Below are 23,088 nucleotides of genomic sequence, written 5' to 3' on the forward strand. Positions count from 1 at the left end.
ATTCACATGAAATATGTCTAATATCTCAATCAATAGACACAAAGTGTGTAGAAAAGTATCTTGAAAGCTGCCATAGAGATATAGTGCAAAAATAATTGATAGAAAATTTGTTATAAGAGAAGACTTGTTTATGAAACCAAATACTAAGAAACAAAATCCAAAGTTTTTAATTTTCTCTAAAGCCTCCTTGAAGTTAATATGAAACTCTTTATTCTCCTTTGTAAAAGTGAAAACATGGCTAAATCAACTAACACCTCCAACTACTTCACTTGTAGACTTTAAAGGATCTTTGCTATAACTTCTGACAGATTGATCCTGACTAGATTTTGAGAACATGACTTGACATGGGAGTCTGAAAATCTTGTTTAGTTAGATTGCAAAAAAATAACACCATTACAATCTACCATCTTAGTCTCTAGCAACTATGTAGGTGATAGAATCTCTCAGTCTAGTAGAGGATTCAAATGAACATAAAGCTTTAAAATGAAACTTTTGGAATCATGAAAGTGAAAAGAGATTAATAATTCTAAATGGTTCTATTGAAAATGAATGGAATAGGATATCCAGCTTGTGTAATAATTTAAACAATCTCAAAGAAGATATCGCAAATAAATCCTATATGAGATCCACACCTTCTTGAGTTTGGCTTCTCACGCTGCAGCTTGCGTCTCTGTCGTCCAAAACAACTGGCTTCTTCCAGAGTTACGTTGGATTTGTCTTAACTCTTACCAGGTTTTAATTCTCTCGAGACATACTGTGGACCTCAGCTTCTCAAAAGAACCAAAGCAAGCTAAGTGGCGAGAGTATACACTCTTGATGGAATCAGTGGCCACAATGCTGGATTTGTCGCCGGCGGCGGAATGCGCAGGGATGGGGAGAAGGATAGAGCATCCGCGCCACACGCGAGCAACACGATCAAAACCCCTAAAACATGGGGCATCTCAGTGTGACTGTCTTGGCCCAGCAGCCATCGAAAGTGGCGATGCTGCCCACAAAGTCTGGGTTCGTGGCCAGGCGATCGCTGTTGATGGGCTCTCTCGCAATGCTCCAAGTGGCGAACCCACGACGCGCATTGGGGAGAAACGCGAGAGACAATCACGATGAGGACCTAGAGTTTGAGATGAGAACCATGCAGCTGTTTGAGGTAGCCTATCTTCTTTCTTGATCTTCCTTATGTATTGACAAGGATGTTTCTAGCAATTCCAATGCGTAGAGCACAACGCGCTCAGTCGTCGCGATCCAAGATTTGGACCTCTCGAGCAATGTCGCAGCAGTGGACATGGACGATGGTGAGATCCAAGGCATTGGCTCCGGATTTGTGTGGGATCGATTCGGCCACATTGTGACAAATTATCACGTTATCTCGAAGATAGCCAAGGATACGAGCGGCAAGAAACAGATAAAGGTCTCGTTCTTTTTTCCTTCTTTTGTGGCTACAAAGTCGTGTATGATCGATCACAGGTGGTATTGCTGGGTTTGAATGGAGACGTCGATTCTTACAATGCAGCTATCATCGGTCTCGATGCTTCTCGTGATCTCGCAGTTCTCAAGGTACAGGAAAATCTTTTCCGCTGGTTGTTTACATTCTTCTTTTCTTTGGTGTTTAAGATTGAAGTTCCAGAATCCAGTGTATTGCGTCCAGCAGTGATAGGAAGCTCCAAAGATCTTAGAGTCGGCCAAAATTGCTACGCGATAGGAAATCCTTACGGATACGAGCACATCCTCACTACTGGAGTACGTAAAAACTTCTCTTTTCTTGCTTCACGTAGCTTTGTTCTTCGCAGGTAGTCAGTGGATTGTGCAGACAAATTCCTTCACCCTCTGGCAAACCGATCTTCGGTGCCATACAAACTGATGCATCGATAAATGCGGGTATAATACATCGAGTGATTAGCTTTGGAAGAACTGGAACTAAAAAGACGATCTTGCAGGGAACTCTGGAGGACCATTGCTCGATTCATTCGGACGAGTCATCGGTATCAACACCGCAACCTTCACCCGGCGAGGTAGGCATACTTTTCTTTCTCATTCTCACACGATGATAAACATTGAAAAAACATTCTCTCAAATTCCAGGCTCGGGAACGTCCTCCGGTGTGAATTTCGCAGTGGCGATCGATCTGGTGAGGCAAGTCGTGCCCCATTTGATCGTGGAAGGCGCGGTGAGCTCTAGCAGATCAGTGGAGAGAGGTGTTCTTGGGCCTCCCAGATACCTCTCGCTTCCATGAAAAAATTCCAAGTCCTATAGACGCAAAACCCTAAGAACTAGGGTTTAGGGCTTTTGGGGTTCTCGATGATGAGGCGCGCGTGGAGGAATCGCTGCCCCGCCCGGCGCTGCTACGAGAATGGAGGTATTCCTTCCAGGTCCTTGCACGGCGCGGCGAGGCGCGGCCCCTACGATGATGGCGGCGGCGTCGACGCGGCCCCGGCGCCATCGGCTAAGGTGCTCAAGATCGTCGAGGACATCGCCAATCTCACACTGCTCGAGGCGGCCGACATGTCGCTGCTGCTCAAGAAGAGGCTGCGCATCCAAAACGTGCCCGTCATGTCCATGGGGATGAATGTGATGCACGATATGTGGTATGATCCTTTGCCGCTCCCCGCCGCCGGTCCTCCGCCGCCTCCTCTTCCGCGGCGTTCCCTCGGCGGCAGCCAGAGGATTCTTCCGGAAGAGATCCATCTCCAGCACGGGCTCTTGCGCAGTCCAAGTGGTGCCGCCGCCACCGCCGCGAGCTCCTCCTCCTCCCGGTCGGTCCATGCGGCGATCAGCGAGAGTGACAAGTATCTCTATCAGCTCCCCTCGGCGTCGTCGGACACGGACTCCTACGACAACGAGCTGGACGATCGCGACCACGATCGCGACGTCGATCGCGACGACGACGACAAGTTCGGCACCGGCGTGGAAGAAGAGGATCGTTGGGACGATGACGAGGTGACAATGCCTGGAGCGAAGAGTCTGAGCAAGGCGCAAGGTGATGGAGCACAGACTGTTGCTGCAGCAAAGAAGGCCGCGACGCCGACGAAGAAGAAGGCTCCAGCGGCGAAAGCCACAGCGAGCAATGGAGCTCCCGATGGATCGCCCGCTCCCGCGGCCGTCATCAAGAAGAGAGGTGGCCGGAGACCGAAGGCCAACGAGGGAGCTGTGCCGTCTTTCACAGCGCCAGCGCCGGACCCCCCGCCGCCTGCGAAGAAACCAGCGGTGGCGACGAAAGCAAAGGCGAGAGCTTCGACCACTACAACCAAAGCCAAACCAGCTGCTGCCGCTGCAAAGGCTGCTGCGTGAGATCGATCGATCGATCGATCGAGCAGGACGAAGGGAATCACAAGAGCTGATGAAACAACAAACTCTCAAAGGAACTTCCGACACACAGGTTCCAAAATCGTATCGTCGTTTATCTTCGTTTTTTTCGCTTTGCTTTGGTCCACTTTCAGGGAATGAAGAGGCACAAAGTCTCTTCACCTTTTTGCTTTCTTGGAAGCTCCTCTAAAGTTTGACAACAGGGATTCTTCCTTCAAGCTTGCCAAAAGAAGAGTACTTTTGCAAAAGATAACTCTCGTGCAAGTTTATAATCTAGTGTCAACTTTTGGCAATTGCCCTTTCCCGGCATGTGGCGCTACAAGAGAATTCCGCTCCATTCCAACTCACGCCTGTAAGGCCACAGCCTTATAAAACTATTCCCGATGATGAAAAGGAGGAGAAAAGAATGGACCAAAATTCAAAGATAATCGCTTTGGTTCTCCATGATCATCGCAACATGCCTGACCAAAATTATACCTTGCGTGGAGTGTGGCGCATTCCATCCCACCAATGTAATCAATCATGGGATACCACGAGATTTCTAAATGCTATAGTTTCACTATCAATCTAAACATCACATGGTTTGCTTGCTTCACGCTACATCCCAGCCGTCGATTCCAGAAGCCCACCAAACGCTTTTAACACCTTGTCGTCGTTACCCTTTTTGTACGCACTCATTAACATGGACGTTAGGCGCATATGCCGCGATATATTCTCCGCCGCAAGATCCCATTGACGGCGCTGGGCATATTCCGTGTGTGTGGTTTAGTGCTCGTGAGAGGGGGAGGACCACGCGCGCCCTGCCCGCGAGCACCCGCCGGGACCGAGACGATGATGAGCGCTGCGCTGCCAGGTATGATCTCTGCTCAATCTGGCGCTGGCTCCAGCTCCACTAGCCGCGCTGGAGCGATTTCCAGCAATGCCTAGGTCTCCCAGCGTCGATTCTTGCTGCTCTTGGGATATTTCATCGCCGGCCAATGCGCCGGAGCTGCGCAAATTGCCCCGGAGCTCGGGATTTTTCTCTGTTGTCTGGCTGGACCTTTGGGAGGCTTGTGTGGAATCGTGTGAGCATTGCAATGCCTTTCGTGTGAACGAGAGATTTCTTGCAAGCCAGTTCTAGGTAGTTTTTCCATCGTTTTTCATCCTCTGCTGGATCTTGACCTTCGTTATTTTTTTGTCATTGCATAGAGAGAAGAACTGGCAACTGGCACAAAGTGGTGATCCCAATGCGCTGCGCTTAACACGAGGAGGACGAAGAATAAGATGGAGAGAAATCGCTGCGCACTTCTAATCGTCCTGGCAGTTCTGGCAATGCCCGGTGGTGGTAACGCGGACGATAAAGACGCGCTCATGGCATTCAAGGCTTCGGCAGATGTGTCGAACAGGCTAACGAGCTGGGGGAACGGAGATCCTTGCAGCGGCAATTGGACTGGTGTAAAGTGCGTGCAAGGACGGATTCGCTATCTCATCCTCGAAGGCTTGGAGCTGGCCGGATCAATGCAAGCGCTCACCGCACTCCAGGACCTCCGCATTGTCAGCCTCAAGGGGAACTCTCTCAACGGCACTCTTCCGGATCTCACGAACTGGAGATACTTGTGGAGCTTGTATCTTCACCACAACGACTTTAGCGGCGAGCTTCCACCCAGCCTGTCCAACCTCGTACATCTTTGGCGGCTCAATCTCTCCTTCAACGACTTCTCGGGACAGATACCACCATGGATCAACTCGTCGCGGCGGTTGCTCACTTTGAGGCTCGAGAACAACCAGTTCTCGGGGGCTATTCCGGATCTCCGGCTCGTCAACCTCACGGAGTTTAACGTTGCCAACAACAGGCTGAGTGGAGAGATCCCACCGTCGCTCAGGAACTTCTCAGGCACTGCGTTTCTGGGGAATCCATTCTTATGTGGTGGCCCTCTGGCGGCATGCACGGTGATACCCGCGACACCGGCACCTTCTCCGGCAGTGGAGAATATAATCCCGGCCACACCGACGTCCAGACCAAACGAGGGAAGAAGAACGAGGAGCCGACTTGGGACAGGGGCCATCATCGCCATTGTCGTTGGTGATGCGGCGGTTCTCGCCTTGATCGCTCTGGTTTTCCTGTTTTTCTACTGGAAACGCTACCAACGCATGGCGGTGCCTTCTCCAAAGACCATCGACGAGAAAACGGATTTTCCAGCGTCACAATACTCGGCTCAGGTGCCGGAAGCGGAGAGAAGCAAGCTGGTATTTGTCGACTCCAAAGCCGTGGGCTTCGACCTGGAAGATCTCCTGCGAGCTTCTGCCGAGATGCTGGGAAAAGGAAGCTTTGGAACGGCATACAAGGCTGTGCTCGAGGACGGAACAATAGTTGCGGTGAAGCGGCTCAAGGACATTACAATATCTGGAAGGAAAGAGTTTGAGCAACATATGGAGTTGATCGCAAAGTTTCGACACCCCAACGTGGTTAAGCTCATCGCATACTATTACGCCAAGGAAGAAAAGCTCCTGGTGTACGACTTCATGCCCAACGGGAACCTCTACACACTTCTTCACGGTAAGTTTGTCGCTGTTTACAAATTCCTAGCTCATCGACTGCTCTTGCAGGTAACAGAGGTCCCGGAAGGAAACCCCTGGACTGGACAACGCGCGTTAAGATCGCTCTGGGTGCGGCTAAGGGCCTGGCCTTCATACACCGTCAGCCTGGCGCTCAAAAAATACCGCACGGAAACATCAAGTCTTCGAACGTGCTGCTCGACAAAGATGGCAACGCTTGCATTGCAGACTTCGGCCTAGCGCTGCTCATGAACACGGCAGCGGCTTCTCGTCTAGTAGGCTACAGAGCTCCCGAGCACGCAGAGTCAAAGAAGATATCTTTCAAGGGGGACGTCTACAGCTTCGGGGTCTTGCTCTTGGAGCTCCTAACTGGGAAGGCACCGGCACAGTCACATACTACGCAGGGGGAGAACATCGATCTTCCACGCTGGGTACAGTCCGTGGTTCGGGAGGAGTGGACTGCCGAAGTCTTCGACATCGAGCTCATGAAATACAAGAACATCGAAGAGGAGATGGTGGCCATGCTACAGGTTGGGATGGTTTGCGTCTCGCAGTCGCCGGACGATCGGCCAAAGATGAGCCAGGTTGTGAAGATGATCGAGGATATAAGAGCCGATCAATCTCCAGTGGCCGGGGACTCGACTTCGCAGTCACGCTCTGGATCTCCCTCGGACGCAAGCCATTGACTGGATGAAACATTTATTTCTACTATACTGGTACGTTTTTCTCATTGTTTTTCTACTTTGGAAGTCCTGATCTCTTCTCTTCGCTGGCGCAGGGTTCTCTGCGACTTATTCATTCGTGGAAGCTCTGCTAAGTGCATTACATCTATTCACAGGAAAGTCTCAATAACAGATTGGGCTCTCATTATTTCTCCAGCTTATATTGACAGAGCTTCGCTATAAACTTCCAAGTAAACGAATCCAAATGGATTTTTTGTTTCTGATTTGGTTGCTATTACTCTCGAGTTTCTCCAGCGCAGATCACTGTCTCTTAAAAACGCATGGCGCGAGTCCTTTCCACCCAGGCAAGGAAGAATTTATTTTTTCCTCGCAGAAAAAGAGATAGCCTAGCTAACCAGCCGAGTCGAGCCAAGCCGACTTTTCCTTTTTCTGTGCCAGCAGCTAGCTGATGTGCTGAAAACAACACCCCCCAAGAAAAAAGCAAAAAAAACCAAATGGAGATGATTTCGACACGAAGTTCCTTGCTTGGCTTTCACTTGGACTGACTGGACTAGTGAGTCAACGCCGGGGCTGACTAAGGCCGTGGACTGACTAAGTTGACTAGAATTGACTGATCTCACTTTTATACGAGTCGAGCTATCTTTAGACTTTACAGCAACGCACAATTGAATCCCCGCCACCTTTGGACAAAGAAACAATATTCAGATTCTAAGTTTCTTGTCATTTACTTGTATTTACACTAATTCCAAGGCCCGATAATATTGCAGGCATTTTCTTGGTTTGGCAAAGTCATCAGGAGTAGCAAAACTAGCTCACGAATTGGTCAGAGCAGCACGAACCAAAGATCGATCAATTTGACTACATTTTCCCAGCCAAAGGACCACCACCATGAAAATGAAAATTGAAAAAGCCAAGATTCTTTTTTGTCTCCTTTTTTATAAATATATATTTTGACAAGACAGACTGATTGGTTTGATTCCTCTCGGAACAAGAAACTACAACTTTGACGGCACGACCGGTCAACGTGCAGTGGAACCGGATGGTTGACTGGCTTAACACTGGTCAACGCTGCCGGCTGGTCCATGGCCGACTCCTTCTGGCTCCACTGTTACAAATCTGCCACGTTTTTGTACTTCGTAAAGTCCCATTCTCTCTTTTGCAGCTGGATGCCAATATTTGGTTTTTCATTAGACTAAAGAAATGGTTCTGGATTTTCACTCCAATCTTCCTGCACATGAAGATTCAGCGAGTTTTTGGAGATGTTTCCAATGTTGGATAACGTACAAGATATATGTATACATAGTTGTTATATACTTTTGTGCGGATCCAACAGAAGCTGGCCCATTGAGAACTTTGAGAGTCTATAAATTCGCGGGACCACGATCACACACGTTCACGTTCCCATTTATAATGTTCCCTTTGTGATCAGTGATAAGTGAGCAGCGACGATCGAGCGAGGAAGGACCCGATTCAAGTACTATGACAGGAACACCCAAACCCGAAGGTGATCACTGACACACTGCGCAATTGAATTCGAGCTTCGTACCGCACAGCGAAAACGATTGAATATAGTGGAGTCTCAGAGGTGTTTGTGGCTGGAGAGGCAAACCAAAGTTTCTTGCTCCTTTTTTACAGCTGATTTGATTTGTGTGGACTCCTGGAGAAACATGCCAGGTGAAAGTGTTTGTTTAGGACACGGGGTTCGACACCACACGTGAGATCGCAGGACAACTCATACCTGAGGAGCGATCAAGAGGTTTATAGCTAACTTGAGTCACCTTTCCTTCAATTCAATGCTCGTGGAAACTCTCCTATCTCGTCTATAAGATCTGGGGACCAACGTTTTTCTTTATTCTCAAACTTAATCTGTGCTTTGGCGCATGAAATCTAGCAAAGCATTTGATTAAGTTGTGAGCCGGGAGACGAGGCGTCGCTCTAGGCGAGAATCAAGCGATCATTAACTTTGTAACCAGCTAGTTTTGGGATGAAACAAACCAGAGCGATCATCTCATGCATTGGGAACAGCGTGTATGCTGCTGGCTGGCCACAGCCTTGCGCATAAAAACTAGAGCAACTTTTCTTTTGGTTTCTCTCAGTCGATCCGAAATGTTAGTGCTTTTGTAAGAGCTTGAGTCAACATGACAAGCTTTTGTATAGCCAAAAACACGAACTTCCACACCACACGTGCACTAAATAGCGAGATACCTGGACAGAATCCTCAGAAGTTTGTGTCCTAGTTTACAGGTGAATGGGTCCCAAAATCAAGATGCCCAAAACCAAAACGTATAATGCATGGAACTTGATTTCAAGTGACCGACCACAACCAATCCATCCATCAGCATCATCAGCCCGCACGCTCGCAAGGTTTACAAAACCATTCCATAGCTTTCGGCCAAATGGCTAAAATCTTGTTAAGTTCCGCGGGCGGGGGTAATTCAAACCGCAGTGTTGTCTGTGAAGTGGACAAGGTATGGATAGATTGGATGAACACCGTGCATATATAAAAGATCTTTTATATAGCAATGCAAAAACCCTCTTGATTGCATCTTGGATCCAAATTACGAGACAAGCGTTGTTTTTATGATCCATGATCCACGTTCACGTGCACTGATCATCACTGCCAAGCGAAAACCTTAAACCCTAAGTTAAACCCAAAACCCAAACCTGAACCCCTAAACTTTTGATGTTGATTTGCGAGAAAAGGTTGGTAGCATTCGCGCACCAGCTTTTGCTCACAAGAATGTCGTACGCTGGCCGGTTTGCTCTACACAAAATCCTGCCCATAAACATCAAGGCTGTTGGTCGCCTAACACTCATTTAATGCCCCAAAGTCCCGGACTAAACCATCCCAATGTCAATGAGAGGATTGACAATGTTTGGGATCTCACCACTCGCGCCGGGCTTCCAGCCCTTCCAACCAGGCCGCAGACTCGCCGGTGAAAACTCTTCCAGTGGAGAGGGAGACAGCGATTTTTGCTTGCATTAGCATTGCATGATAGAGATCGAGCCCCGGGCTTGAGTTTCAATGCTGTCGATGGACAGCGATTGCACACGAGTTGCAAGCTGGGCGAGAAAAATCGCCCCATTTGGTCTTGCATGGCATCTTGTTTAGAGGCTTAGTGGGCGTTTAGGTAGCTAATTTGTTTTGTCAAATAAAGAAATACACTGGATCAAACCGTTGATTTTTATGATTTTAAATTCTTTTGAAATATGTTCGATCTTGTTTGCTTGTAGAAATAAAAAATTTCCGTTAGCAACAAAAACACGGTGCTGACTTTTGGTTAGATCTATCAGGGCGGACCAGCATTAATTTCCAGATAAACGGAAATAGGAAATATATATATAATTTATTAATATAAAAAGGAAAGAGGCCACCAAACTCCCACTGTTAGTTTTTCTTTTTTGCTTACAACAAAGAGACAGAAGCCGGAATTGCCCACCACTTCATTCATTCATTCATCCATTTCATCCCATTCATTCTCTCCTCTTCGAGGCTCACACACAAACTCTTACATGAACATAAAGTCACCTAATACTTTGCATGCCAATGCCAGGGCAAGCCACATCGCCAGTCGCTATTGCAAGACGAATATCCACACGCGATGCCTTCCAAATCATAGAAGAACACGGATCAAAGCCAGTGTTAAGAACAAAGCGCGAGATCATATTGAAAAGTTGGCCGTGCTGACAATCCCGTGTCGACCGGGGCTTGTTGGAGGGGCCACACGACACACAAACTTTAATAAACTTGAAGCTCACAAACACGCACACACAAGGCCAGTCTTTGGGTCTCCTTCGCTGCAGTGCGCGGGGGTCAAAGTTCTGTAAGAGCGAGCGATCAAGATCAAGCTGGGGGATTTCCATTCTCATCGCCCTTCTCGCTCGTCTTGTTCCCTCTCGCTTGCTCGAAGCACCCGCGACAAGAGAGCCAGAGCTTTTGAAGTCGATAGCTCCTAAAGTTGCTCTTCGAGTGGGGCTCTCGCGTTATTCTTCCTGCCTGACACGAGAATGTGCTTGCTCGCTTAGCAAGACCTGTGTAGCTCTCCGAAAGCGTCGAAAGAGTTTCTAGAATCTCACCGAGACCGACTGTTGACCGGCAGATTTCCTCCCATTCTTTTTTCTCTCCCGACCGTAGAGTTTGGCTCCTCTCCTAGAGCCGGGTCCTCCCACGGAGTACTCATCAGCCTATAAAATAAAAGAGAGAGAGGGAGAGGGACTGTGTTAGAAGAAGAAGAAGAAGAAGAAGCCAAGAGGCTGATAAACGCGCCCCGTTTGTCAACATACCATCATTTTCGTTCTCTCTTTCTTTTTTCTTCGTCCCTGCGGTGCTGCTGCTGCTGCTGCTTGCTCGAAGTACCAGCTGCCGATGCCACTGCGCACATTCCCCCACACGCTTCAAACTCTGGCTTGATCTCTCCCTTCCCGGCTTCAAGCTATTTTCCTTTCGAGCTGATATATCATATATCTATCCATCGCCTTGTGCTCTCCTCCGAGAGCTTTCCAATCCTCCTCGGACTCTCTCTAAATCTCTCCACCTGTGCTTGAGTGACTCACTCGGATGTTTCTAACTTGGTCGGAGCGTGTGAACGAAGATCTATCCGGATAACTTTAGCTGCAAGCCTTGTTTGACCGGACGTGTTCTCTGGTGAATTTGCACTCTGGAGCTTTGGCAGCAGCAGCACCCCAGTAGTAGTAGCAGCATCAAGGTTCCATTTTCTATCCCACCTCTCTCTTTCTTTTCTATAGCAGTCTTTCACGAAGCTCGAGCAAAGCGTGTTCCTGAATGCGTGCCCGCCGCTGTAAAAGAATTCCCCGGGTTCTCACTGTAGACTGGACACGCTTCCTGTTTCCTTCCCGTTGTTTCTTCGCTCTCTTGGTTTTCATTGTCACTGAGGCGCCTGCTTGATCTCCTCTCACTCCACTTCGCAAATTCCAGTGCCTTTTCCAGGATCCAGCACCAGTGTTGACTAAGTCTTGCAGTCTCGATCATGCTCGTGGCTTCTAGAGCCGAGCGCTCGTGTGCAGTGTAAGAGAGTCTCGCTTATCTGTAGCTCAGGAGGAAGCTTTCGGCTATCGACGTCCGTGCAGCATCAGGTCTCTCCTCTTGGTCGGTTCTCGCGCTGTTTGGAACAAGTCGGGCCGCTCGAGAGCGAGAAATTGTGCGATCGAAGAGTACACATGAAAGCTTCGCAGGCGTTCGTCTAAATGTCCAGTCTGATGCTCTCCGAGTCGACGCAGCAGCACTTGTCCTCGGCCTGGAATCCCGTCGGTAGTAGCATGCTATGCAAGCCAGAGACATTCTCCGCGAGCTTTCACGACCCCTTTGATCAGTCTTCCTTCTTCTCTTCGTCATCGTCTTCCCTCGAACAACAGCAGCAGCAGCAGCAACAGCACGACGTTTTGCTTCCATCGCCTCGTCTCATCAGGTATGCTCATCATCTGTGGAGCAATTCGGGATCGCCCAAGGCGCTGGAGCTGAAGAATCCCGAGATTTTGCGAAAGACCTCGTCGCCATCGTCCTCCACTTCGCAGATCACTAACGAGGCCATGGAGGGCCGCATCCCCAAGCAAGAACTCTCGGAGAGCGAGCTCGACGCGATCCTTCGAACGCTCTCCCACCAGCAGCAACAAAGTCACGCTTCCACTGTTGCTTCTTCCGGAATTCCATTCCACGAGTTGGCCGATCCCGACCACCACCACCACCACCACAGTCAACAAGCTCCTCCCTCCTCGTCTGGATTGCAAACTCAAACCGCTGCCACGGCTGGATCTCTCTGGAACTTCCCCGAGCAGGATCCATTCAGCTCGTCACCGCCGGATCACCACCCATTCGCCTTCCACGCCGCGACCAACAGCGATCACAAAGACTCCAGCCAGTTCTCGTGGAGCTTCTCGGATCAACAGCAAGCGCCGCGCGATCGCCAGCAGCAGCAGCAGCAGCAACAATGGTTCTCGCAGCTCCAATCTTTTGGAAATCCTGCCGATGATCCAGCTCCACCTCTCTACTTCCAGACACAGCCACAGCAGCAGCACATGCCCGGTCAAGGCATCCTCGGCGCGCCACCGTTATTCATCCCGGATCACCTGGAATTCGAGGAGAAGCCCATCCTCGGCGGCGGCGCGGCTGCCACAGGCCTACCTGGAACACCGAATTCTTCCACATCCTCGTCGCTCAGTGACGGGCCCGACGATCAAGACGCCAGAACTGCCGCCGCTGCCGCCGCTCCTGCGAGCCCGTCATTGGGATCCGGAGCGCCAAATGTCGCTGTTGGGAGCTCCAAGCGCAAGATGCCGCACAATGGATCCGGCGATGGCGGTGATCCAGACGCGAAACCCTCGCCCGGTGGTGGAGACAAGAAGACGTGAGTTTCTTTCGTAAAGTTCTTTCTTTCATTTCTTTCGCTGATCGATCGAGACTTTGATGCTTGCAGCAGCGCCAAGCCGCGCAAGAAAGGCCAGAAGAGGATCCGCGAGCCGCGCTATGCGATCCAGACGCGCAGCGAGGTGGATATCATGGACGATGGCTACCGGTGGAGGAAGTATGGGCAGAAGGCCGTCAAGAACAGCCCTCATCCCAGGTAAGCTCCTCTCTCTCTCGTCATTTTTGCATTCGATCCATCTATCTCGATAGCAATTTTGACAATATCGTCGTGAGCGCGAGAGATTTTGGCTGATCCATCCAGGTTTTCGTTGCATCTAGGATCTAGATTTTTTTTTTCCTGTAGACTCTTTGCTCTTTTTTGGTCGAGCTCTAGCGTAGAATATTTACTTCTTTTCGAGCTGTAATGGATGATCTTTCCACAGGAGCTACTATCGGTGTACCAACACGAAGTGCCCCGTGAAGAAGCGCGTGGAGCGTTCTTCCGAGGATCAAGGACTGGTGATCACAACTTATGAAGGGATCCACAACCATCATAGCCCTGCCGTGCTGCGCAGCTCCGCCGAAGCTGCTCAGTATGCAGAGCGATCGTTTGCTGGTTACTCGCTCTACTCGGCTGGATTGCTCCATCACCACCTCAACTTTGCGGCTCCGCCGCCACCACTGCCGCCGCATAACTTCTCCACCGCCTCCTCCGCCAGGACCAACTTCGATCTCACAATGCAGCTCACGAGAAATTCCAGCCAGCAGCAGCAGATGTATCGACCGGATCAACTGGAGCACCATCACCACCTCCAGCTCCAACACGCTCAAGAACAGCACGAAAACGTTGGGAGTGGCAGGGTGGCGGACGAGGGCCTCCTCGAGGACATGGTTCCAACGAGCTCACGAACGAGGAACTTATGATATATTCGATTCGATCGAGATCATCGTGGGACCAAGTTCAATCGGAGCCGAGAGCTCTATCGATCTGATCATCAAATCACTGACACAAAAGCTGATCAATGCGGAAAACATCACCGAATAACTTTTGGGAGGATCGTTTTCGCTCGATGCTGACTCGAAACGATTTTGCAGACCTCATGTGCATTACAATGAAAATGGATCGACCCTATCTCAGTGTACGGGAGTTTACGTGTGCATGGATAGGTGTGTTCTCACAACCTCCAGTAGAAGTTCATACACCCAATCCATGATGATTCCCGGATGTACGAAGATTATTCCCGGCTAGAGATTCCCCGCTCCACTAGCCCAACATGCATGCATGTGGTACGGCCGCGGCTATCCAGGAAACATCGAATAAACAAAAGAAAGGAAGTTGGCAAAACACACACATAGTTGAAGAGTTTCTATCGTTCTCCATTGGAAGAATCGATACATACGATCAAAGGTTTATAGATACAGATCAAAGGTTTGTAGGTGTTTGACTGGATCATCAAAAATCCCCTGCCTGGTCGGGAATGATCTTGTCCCATTTGTTCATCAAAAATATGCGATCGAGCGGAGAAAATAAGAATGGAAAGGGAATCCCCGCAAATTGACTGGCATTTCTTTTAAAGAGCCGATCTTGTTCTTGCGGCCGGTCAATTCTTTTTCTGGATCAACGAGCGCGCGAAGCTCTCGTTGGCCGGTCAGTCAACCGTGGTCAATGGAAGCGTTGACGAGCTGCTGACGAGTCGGTGGCGTCACCGCTGGGCACTAGTGTGAATGGAACCATTTGGATTGTGGGCTGTGAGTGCGCTGCTCCCGCGCGAGAGCTCTTTGGCGGTGCTTTGGCTTGCTTTGACTGATCGAGCGCATTGACTGGCTAACGAACCCAGCGCGGTGCCACCGTAAGCATGAATCATTATCGCCGCGCTGCCGAGAGAGAGAGAGAGAGAGAGAGAGAGAAAGAAAGAATCAAAACAGAGCTCTCTTTAAGTTGCTAGATAGAACTCACCTGGGAAGGAAGAGCTCGGAAACTTCTACACATGTTGTCAGTCCGTGATCCTGCCAGAAGAAACAAGAAAAAAAAAAAAGATGTTATATCCTATTAGCTCGCTCTCGAGGATGGAACAATATACTCACCGGCTTAACAGTGCTCGACGAAATCATTGCCGAAGAAAAAAGGATGGCGCACTCCTGTTTTTTGCAGTGGTTGTGTTGCTTGTTCTCTCGCTCGCTCTCGTTCTAGACCCGTCCGTGACCGAATCCGGGGCCAGCTTTTTTAAGAAAAGCAAGCCAGCTGCATGAAGAGGCATGGTACGTCGGGAGCAATAGAAAGGAAAAAAAAAAAAACGGGGAAAAAAGAGTGTACCTATTAGCGGTACAATCCGTCGGTTGGATTCCCCATCTTTGCAGAGATTCGAAGCAGCCGAAGTCGAACGTTTGTGCTGCTGGCTTTTCTATTTTATTACTTTCTTGCGGCCAAGGCTGTTCCATCATCATGCCCCGCTTTTGAGAGGATTTCGGAATCCTTCGCGCTGATCAACGTTTACTTGTCAATGGCCTCTCCAAAAGAAGTTGAGAATCAAATCGCAAACAAAAGCTTTCTTTCCTCTCCCCTTTTTCTTTTTGTTGGTACCTCGAGCGAAAGCTGTTGCAAGCACCTTCACCTCGTTTCCTTGAAGCTGCTTCCTCCTGCAAGTGGCCTTATTGTGCTGTAATCGGAGAACCAAGTGAGTCTTCCTTAAAGTAGTGATGCAGCTTCGTCTGTTTTTGTCAATTTCCCTGTTGGAGTCGTAAAGGCTGGATGGCGCTGCACAAAACGTGGTCGCTCGATATCAAGATATCTCGATAATCAAAGAAACTTCTTTTACCAGAATTTGAGACTCTGAAGCTCCCTCCAAGCATCCATCTCCATGACCGTGACCAGTGGATGCATCGTCGATTTGACGACTTTTAGAACGCTTGAAAAGCTGGGAAGGAAAAAGTGTTAAGGAAGTATTATTCTTGAAACGTAATGTCACCGTCCGGCGTTCTCCAAAAGCTGCTGAGAGCCCATCGTCTAGGCAACGTCGTTGTCTTGTTGCGTTCTAAAAGTCTGGACATATAAAGTTAAGTGTTGAAAGCACACACAAACCAGGATTGCAACTTTCTCCTGGCTGGAAGAACACGATTTAATCAATCTGTGAGCTAGCTTACCGACTTTACAGGGACGATACATATGTATGAAGATGAACACTGTGAAGACAACGGGGAAAGAAAATCGATACTCATACGTCGAGTGGTAGTAAATTAGCGAGCATATCCGGCTGTCTATTTGATTTATATCACTGTTAGAAGCAACACAAGTTTTCTTACACAACGCTATGATGAGTTTCTTGATGCAATGGCGGCCCTGGATACACAAGAAATAGAATGAAACTGCTTTCTTACTTCAGCTATTGCAGAGTTTTGATGTTGGCTTTCAAAGCTGGTGATTGTGTTGTCGGAGATTTTAGCAAACTAGAAACGCAGCGAGGGGAGCTCACCGATCTCTTGGGAGTTCCCATACGTCTTTGTCTCACAAGAGGGATCAGTGATTGGACAACGTCTGTGATAAGAGGCCTATAGTCCGGCTCCGGTTGAACACACATTGCAGCGATTGCAGCAACCTGCACGACAAATTAAGCTATATGCTGCTACTACGTTTTACTTACTTGGACGAGCTCTTTCATGTTGTATTGACTCCTAAGATATGGATCCACCATTTGCGCCAGCTTTTCTCTATCAGTGAGCCGTGGAAGAGCCTGCACTATTTAGTTAGTTGAGAAACATAATGTATGGTGGGAGCAGCTCACCCAATTAACGAGCACGTTTTGTCCCGGAGGGCGCTTCGCATCGACTGGAAGCCTCCCAGTTATGAGCTCCAAGAGAACAACCCCATAACTGTATACGTCGGACTTTGTTGTCAAGTGGCCTGTCATGGCGTACCTGCAACCATATCAAAGGCAATCAAGTTGTTACAACTTGCACCAAGATTTGAATCTGGATTCTGGTAACACTTACTCGGGTGCGAGATAGCCCTGAGTTCCAAGAACTCGTGTAGAAGGTTGGCCCGCAATTTTATCAGCCCCGGTCTTTGCGAGGCCAAAATCAGCCAGCACGACATCGTTGTGTTCGTCCAGAAGAATATTGCTGCTCTTGAAGTCACGGTGAATGATTGGAGGAATGACATACTCGTGTAGGTATTCCAGTCCCTTGGCAGCATCAAATGCTACTAGGATTCGTGTTCCCCAGTCTAAAGTGCTTTTTCCTTTTAAAGTTCGTCATGTCAAGTATGATAGGACTGCTAAAAGAATTCACCTTTGGAATGCAGATGTTCCTGAAGGCTTCCATTTGCCATGTAGCTATAAACGAGCAGCCTGTAGTCCTTGTCTGCACAATATCCTATTAAATCCAGCAAGTATGGAGAATGGAGACGAGTAAGCATATCCACCTGTGTTTCAGTAGAAGTCAGTTTTGAAGAACACTTCAGGAAAGCTTACCTCGACCCTGAATTCTCGTTCGCCTTGTTTGCCTTGCCTGTCCATGAGCTTTACTGCAGCAAGTCTGCCGTCCGGTAAAACCCCACGATAGACCAGTCCAAAACCGCCATGGCCAATTTTGTTTAACGGGCTGAAGTTGTTGGTTGCAGACTGGAGCTGCTTGTAGGTGAAAACTTGTGCTTTCGACACCTCGTCTCGTTCGCTGCGAATGTAAGTGTCCATACTGTTTTTGCTCCCCTCTGAAATCACAAAAGCCCATCAAAAACCCATCACAGAAGAACAAATATGGAAAAATACTACACCAAATGGCAACAAGAATGAAGAGAACTTTGAGCAGAAACAGAGCAAGGGAAAAATACTAAGAATGAGAACTTACTTGCACTGAAAGTTCTTCTCGTCTTCAATTTGTGCCTCATGTAGAAGAAGTAAGCGAACGCTAGGAGAAGAACAAAGAGGGCCAGGGACGAAGTGATAATGGAGATGATTATCGCAATGCTGGTCCTGTTGCTGCTGCTATCGCCCGCATCACTTGTGCCATTACTAGGAGCTATCCCCGTCGCGGATTCAATGTCTGTCGAAGAGTTCTGGAGGAGAATCCTCCTGTTCACCATTGTCTTTCCTCTTGCTCTCTGCTTCTTTTCCTTCTTCGTTGGTTTTCGTTCTTCAACAATGTAGATAGCCTGGTTAACCAAACCTTTTAGCCATAGCAATGTAATTCAACTAGTAACAGCTTGAACAAGGCAGGGGAAAACTAAAAAGAAAACAGATGGACACAGGAAAAAGAACTCAACTCGAACAGCATTTTTATTCTCACAGGAGCGGGAGCAGCAGGACCAGAGTATCAGGCCTTTAGTCATCGAAAGATTTGTTTGTAATGCAGCGGACTCAGGAGAAAGAGGAAGCTAGGACCCCTACCTAAGCAAGACTCCAAACATCCAGGTGAAGGTACAAAATGCCAGTACCTCATTGAATTCAGAAGGATCAGGTTAAAAAAAAAGTCTGGAAATTCAGGAACAGTAACAGTGCCTGCACGAGGACAAGGCGGAACGCAAAAATCATAAGAACCGCCAACAATCAATCAAACAAACAAACCTTATCGACGAGCGAGCAGGTCCCGACACGGCTTAACAGTGACTGGCCAGCGGCTGCCACGAGTAGCCGTTGATTGACACCGTCCAACGGCTATCGCGCTGCTCTTCACCGTCGGATACCGTCAACTTGGATGTCCCAATCCTCGACTTAATGGGAAAATGTCAATGCTCGTCACTGTATCTCCGCATCGTGGCCATGTTCTGCCACTGCTTCCAAGCATCCCGTAAGTTTGCAAACTCCAAGTCATCAATCCGGTTGAGTTCCAGTGACTCTAGCCACTGAGACCAAGGTGCCTCCTCTTCGTTCATAGATGAAGAGATCACCGGAGCTAGCTTCTCAAGCCAGAACGAGTTCATCCGCTCTGCGATTTGGCTTGACACCTGTATTCCCAGTTTGGAGAAGAAATATCCGCCAGTTCCCCCCTTAGCACGAGTGTAACCTCCTCTGAACGGGAAAAAGGAGTTACCGGACAGTACGAGCCCGTGTGGTGGTGCAAGCGGTAACACAACTCTTGCATGCCGGCACGTAGAAACTGGAATGGCGTCCTCTGGCAGGACATGTCGAAAGACAGCAATGGCAGTCCCGACCATTTTCCGAATCTGAAAGAAAATCATGGAAGTTAAGTCATTGAACGTCCGGAGAGCATTTTTACCTGGTGGACCATGAATGATTCGCCTGTAACTCTTATACGTACAACCGACGAAGGACAATTGAGCTTTTCAGGTCCTTCGCAAGTGCATTTCGCAACGTTTCTGAAATGCGAGGCTTTTACAGGATCTTTGCCTTCTTCCGATTCATCTAGCCAGTAAGCCCGTCGACCCGCACCCCGTTCCTCTCCTATGTCAGCAGCTGGGTTGTCCTGCTCGTCGTGTGTATCCTTGAAAGAAGGTTCCTCGTCTTCTGATGATTCTTCGTCGGCAATTAAGTTTCTAGACGGAGAATATGTCCCTCGCCTCTGGGATTTTCTGTAGAGGCGCCTGACAGTGTAATTGTGAAACGCGTGCCTGCCCTGATCAGAAAAAATTGCACTTGGCCATGAGAAAACAACACAAAAATGAAAAGAACCTCTAGAGATTTCAAGGTACGCCTAAAATCCTGAATCCGCTGGTCGACATCTTCACTGGATGACTCGTTATTTATGCCAATGCAGGCAGCAGGAAAGTAGTAATCATATGTTCTGGAGTAGCAGGACCTTCTGGCATCAAACGATCTGTAAACAGAAAGCCACACCAATGTATAAAATGCAAGAGCAAAACCTTTTCTACGAACTTGGTAACAGGAACAACTCCAAATATTGATATGTTCGCCGGGAGGTAGGCATTGAAAGCGTCGGCAATCTTAATGCCGTCAACGTCATTCAGCCACGAATTCACAGCAACCTCGAGCTTCATGGTGACCACAGTGCATAAAGAATGGACCTGCGCTACAGCAATCATAAAAGAAAAAGTTCCCAAGATTGCCAACGAGATACTTACGCCTTTGTCTGTCCTGCTGCTTCTCTTCCACCTGACTTTGTCAAGGTGTCTGTAATTTTCCTCGGAAATCCCCCCAGCTTTGTATATTGCTTCTTCGAGCTCGTTTTCAACAGCTATAGAAGAGATGAGTAATGTGGAGGAAGAGATAAAATAAACTAACAATGGATACCGGCGACTCCTCGCTGGATCTGCAAGCCTGTTCACGCAAGTAACACATTGAAAGAAACAGCCAACACGATACCTTTGTAATCCGTTCCCACATATCCCACCCAGATCGCCACATTCTTCTTGAATCGCAGCACCTCATCCACAGCGGCGAGCTTGCAAACCGCGGCGCCAGATTCCGCGCCACGCCCTGCGAGAGACTCGCCCTAGCTCATCCTGCCCTAGCTCAATCAAGCACAGCATACCTCCCAACACGCAAATAGGTACCATGGCCAGGTTTTAGGGCTTTCCCGCCCAGTGTTTAAAATTTAATTAAACACAGATTAGTTAACAATGTTGCTTTGTCGTGTGAGAAAAATCTTGATGTAACAAAAGGAAAAAATATAAAGAATGTTGGACGAACTTACTGCCAGTATTGTTGTGCCGGCGCTGGAGCATTTCCCGCGATTGTCAATGCCTGTGTTTTCCTATCCACCTCGCTCGCGAGCGATGCATCCCTGTGATGATCTTCCTCCGTCCTGCTCGATCCTTGGGCTGGAAGACAGGTGCTGGAGATGCTAGCACACTTCATGAACCGCTTGCCTTCGATCACGTTCTTGCCGTAGTTCCTAGGAGCTGCGACAATCCATTGAAAAGATGAGTGAATGGTAGCTCAAACTCGACTGTACCTTGTTCCTGCTGCTGCTGCTGCTGCTGCTGCTGCTGTTGCTGGTCTTGCGTTTGAGATGATCGAGACGATGCTAGCGCGTGTTGTTCCCGGACGAATCTAGCAGCCTCCTCCCGAAACTCCAGACCCCGTTCCCTGAAAGAAAGTAGAATTTAATGGCTAGCAGCTGAAAGAAACCACCAACCTTGGCAAAGAAGCATGCTGTCTTTCCAGGGGTACCATCGCGTTACCCTTCGCGTAATGCTCCTCCAGATGGGCAAACTGTCTTCGAAACTGGTCAACAGCACTGCAAACAAAATGGAGGTGTCCGAAACTTAAGAATAAAACCAGAAAGTAAAAGGAAGCGTTAAAACGGTGTGGAACCTTGGGTACATGAAGTTTGCTTGGTCGTTGCCGTTCACATACTCCATCTTCATCTGCGGATGGTATTCCAATATCTGCGAAGCAGTGCTCAAAGACTCGAATCGATAATAATGCGTTACCTCGCGATATATGAGCTCCCTGACGTCTTCCCTTGTCAGTCTTCGTCTTTCGAACTCGAATTCCATCCTTGAAATCGGGTTGGCAGCAGGCTCTCGCTGTAAATGAGACATACTTTGAAAATAGGGGTCCGCCAGGGCCTGAAAGTCAAGCTCTCTCGTCAGCATAACTTGCCCGGAAGTCAAACTATACTTAACCTCCGTAGCAGACGGCCGATCTTTCGGATCAAAAGCAAGCATCTTCTGTAAGAGGTTACGTGCTAGAGGGTCTATATTCTTGAACTTCTCAGAGAACGGAACAGGGCTCTTTTTGCTCATTGTGCTCAAGTATCTCCGTGCTTTCTCATTGCGAACCTGAAATGAATCGTTTCTAACATTTGGCGAAGAATGAAATCGAATGAGAATTTCTAACCCGAGAAATGACATCCTGTGACGGCGTTCCGAGCAAGTCAGTGATGAGTTCGAGCTGATGAGTAACGTTCTTTCCAGGAAACAGTGGCTTCCGAGTGATTGTCTCAGCAAATATGCAACCAATGCTCCATATGTCGATTGCTGGAGTATACTGCATACAAGAGATCACTTGGCGTCAGAAAAAAATGAACCAATATCCTCTTACCCTCGAGAAAAAGGAACCGCAAAGCTCAGGAGCTCGATACCACCTGGTGGCTACATAATCCTAACACAATGAAATCACACCTTTCAGTTGCAGTACCCGCTGAAACTGGGCGACTTGAATGCACAAGTGGCCAGCCTTTGGCATTTCCTCAAGTCCTCTCGAGCTGTTCAACAGATGTAGAAGTTTACAAGGCTCTGTTTCATTCGAAACTGATTTCCTTTCCGTTCTTAGTTTACATGCATGGATGCAACACAGAATGCACAAAGTCCTAAGGCATACCGTCCAGAATATGGCCGTGGGAGCGTCGTTAAACGCCACTCGGGCGAGTCCAAAATCGCATATCTTTAGCTTACAGTTAGCGTTGGCTAGAACGTTCTTGGGCTTTAAGTCCCGATGGAAAACGTTCGCTGCAACACACGCGAGGGAAAACAATTTCAGAGACAATCATCTCGAGGAGAGAAAATCATACCCGTGTGGATGAACTTCAACCCTCGTAGCAACTGGTAGAGGAAAAACTGGTAGTGCTCGGGCATGAGATCATCGTTGGCTTTGATCACTTGGTGGAGGTCCGACTCCATGAGCTCAAACACCACGTAGATATCCTTGAATTCTCGCCTCGATGGCGGAAGAAGTATGTGCTTGATCTCCACAACGTCCGGATGGCGCAGCAGTCTGAGCAGCTTGATCTCGCGGAGGATGCGAGTTGCATCGGACACATGCTCGAAGATGTCGTTGATCTTCTTAATCGCCACCTTTTCGTTGGTCCTGGTGTCGATCGCGGAGCACACGACGCCATAGCTGCCCTTCCCAATCACCTCCAAGACCTTGTAACGCTGCGCCTCGCCGTATTCCGTGATGAAATTCGCGACACCGCTCTGGACAGCAATCTTTCACCGATATTCCGATCACGCAAAGCACGTACCTTGCGCCGGTGCTCCCCCGCTTGCATTCTCAGCCCGGAATTCTCACGCGGCCACCTCCCCACGCAAAATCACCATCTATCGCCGCCGGAAGAACCCTAGCAATGCCGCGATCGCAAGCGCGCGACGCACATTCCCCGGCAAAGCATCGATCGATCGCCCCGCCGCCCGCAGCTCCTCCCAGCCAAGGCGCCGCGCTAACTCTCGCTTTTACCCTAGCCGGAAGGATAGTCGACAGGGAGAGCTTCATAGCATCCGGCCGTACAGGGGCATATTCGCGCCGGACGCGCGGGAATCGAGCATCGGCTTTTGCGCGGCAGGGAATCGAACCC

The 23,088-nt window shown here is 48.8% G+C and overlaps 6 protein-coding genes across 9 annotated transcripts; 3 read left to right on the forward strand and 3 right to left on the reverse strand.

Moving 5' to 3' along the window:
• Positions 1–804: 804 nt before the first annotated feature.
• On the forward strand, positions 805–2,281 carry LOC9651279 (protease Do-like 5, chloroplastic). 2 transcript variants are annotated; one of them, XM_002972218.2, is made up of 7 exons: positions 807–1,144; positions 1,214–1,405; positions 1,462–1,551; positions 1,609–1,734; positions 1,785–1,872; positions 1,932–2,006; positions 2,076–2,281. In XM_002972218.2, the coding sequence occupies exons 1-7, from the start codon at positions 932–934 to the stop codon at positions 2,225–2,227; spliced, it is 936 nt and encodes a 311-aa protein (XP_002972264.2). In that variant the 5' UTR covers positions 807–931; the 3' UTR covers positions 2,228–2,281. The 2 variants fall into 2 exon arrangements, with proteins under 2 accessions (XP_024533037.1, XP_002972264.2); XM_024677269.1 differs by having other exon boundaries at positions 805–1,144; positions 1,462–1,734.
• On the forward strand, positions 2,273–6,545 carry LOC9650602 (probable leucine-rich repeat receptor-like protein kinase At1g68400). Its single transcript, XM_024677440.1, has 4 exons — positions 2,273–3,278; positions 4,067–4,150; positions 4,524–5,833; positions 5,884–6,545. Exons 1-4 carry the CDS (start codon positions 2,293–2,295, stop codon positions 6,516–6,518), a joined length of 3,015 nt encoding a protein of 1,004 aa, XP_024533208.1. The 5' UTR covers positions 2,273–2,292; the 3' UTR covers positions 6,519–6,545.
• Positions 6,546–10,768: 4,223 nt separating this feature from the next.
• LOC9650603 (probable WRKY transcription factor 23) lies at positions 10,769–14,209 on the forward strand. Of its 2 annotated transcripts, none has more exons than XM_024677180.1 (3): positions 10,769–12,877; positions 12,947–13,093; positions 13,320–14,209. In XM_024677180.1, exons 1-3 carry the CDS (start codon positions 11,721–11,723, stop codon positions 13,798–13,800), a joined length of 1,785 nt encoding a protein of 594 aa, XP_024532948.1. In that variant the 5' UTR covers positions 10,769–11,720; the 3' UTR covers positions 13,801–14,209. The 2 variants fall into 2 exon arrangements, with proteins under 2 accessions (XP_024532948.1, XP_002972266.2); XM_002972220.2 differs by having other exon boundaries at positions 12,950–13,093.
• A 1,901-nt stretch (positions 14,210–16,110) lies between these two features.
• On the reverse strand, positions 16,111–18,591 carry LOC9650604 (probable serine/threonine-protein kinase PBL7). Its single transcript, XM_002972415.2, has 8 exons — positions 18,435–18,591; positions 17,719–18,368; positions 17,343–17,581; positions 17,161–17,293; positions 16,864–17,110; positions 16,656–16,788; positions 16,515–16,604; positions 16,111–16,469 (listed from the first exon to the last, which is right to left on the reverse strand). The coding sequence occupies exons 2-8, from the start codon at positions 17,951–17,953 to the stop codon at positions 16,257–16,259; spliced, it is 1,290 nt and encodes a 429-aa protein (XP_002972461.2). The 5' UTR covers positions 17,954–18,368; positions 18,435–18,591; the 3' UTR covers positions 16,111–16,256.
• A 53-nt stretch (positions 18,592–18,644) lies between these two features.
• Positions 18,645–20,344, reverse strand: LOC9651280 (putative tRNA pseudouridine synthase). Its single transcript, XM_024677191.1, has 8 exons — positions 20,320–20,344; positions 20,151–20,264; positions 20,070–20,105; positions 19,910–20,022; positions 19,704–19,852; positions 19,500–19,644; positions 19,087–19,438; positions 18,645–19,033 (listed from the first exon to the last, which is right to left on the reverse strand). The coding sequence occupies exons 1-7, from the start codon at positions 20,342–20,344 to the stop codon at positions 19,364–19,366; spliced, it is 657 nt and encodes a 218-aa protein (XP_024532959.1). The 3' UTR covers positions 18,645–19,033; positions 19,087–19,363.
• Positions 20,345–20,401: 57 nt separating this feature from the next.
• LOC9651281 (mitogen-activated protein kinase 15) lies at positions 20,402–23,079 on the reverse strand. 2 transcript variants are annotated; one of them, XM_002972417.2, is made up of 11 exons: positions 22,759–23,076; positions 22,306–22,711; positions 22,116–22,243; positions 21,837–21,896; positions 21,633–21,782; positions 21,419–21,574; positions 21,224–21,361; positions 21,105–21,178; positions 20,926–21,027; positions 20,743–20,876; positions 20,402–20,689 (listed from the first exon to the last, which is right to left on the reverse strand). In XM_002972417.2, exons 1-11 carry the CDS (start codon positions 22,783–22,785, stop codon positions 20,478–20,480), a joined length of 1,587 nt encoding a protein of 528 aa, XP_002972463.1. In that variant the 5' UTR covers positions 22,786–23,076; the 3' UTR covers positions 20,402–20,477. The 2 variants fall into 2 exon arrangements, with proteins under 2 accessions (XP_002972463.1, XP_024532949.1); XM_024677181.1 differs by having other exon boundaries at positions 21,105–21,361; positions 22,759–23,079.
• Positions 23,080–23,088: the final 9 nt, after the last annotated feature.

This window comes from Selaginella moellendorffii, unplaced genomic scaffold (genome assembly GCF_000143415.4).
Source record: "Selaginella moellendorffii unplaced genomic scaffold, v1.0 SELMOscaffold_19, whole genome shotgun sequence".
NCBI lineage: Eukaryota > Viridiplantae > Streptophyta > Lycopodiopsida > Selaginellales > Selaginellaceae > Selaginella > Selaginella moellendorffii.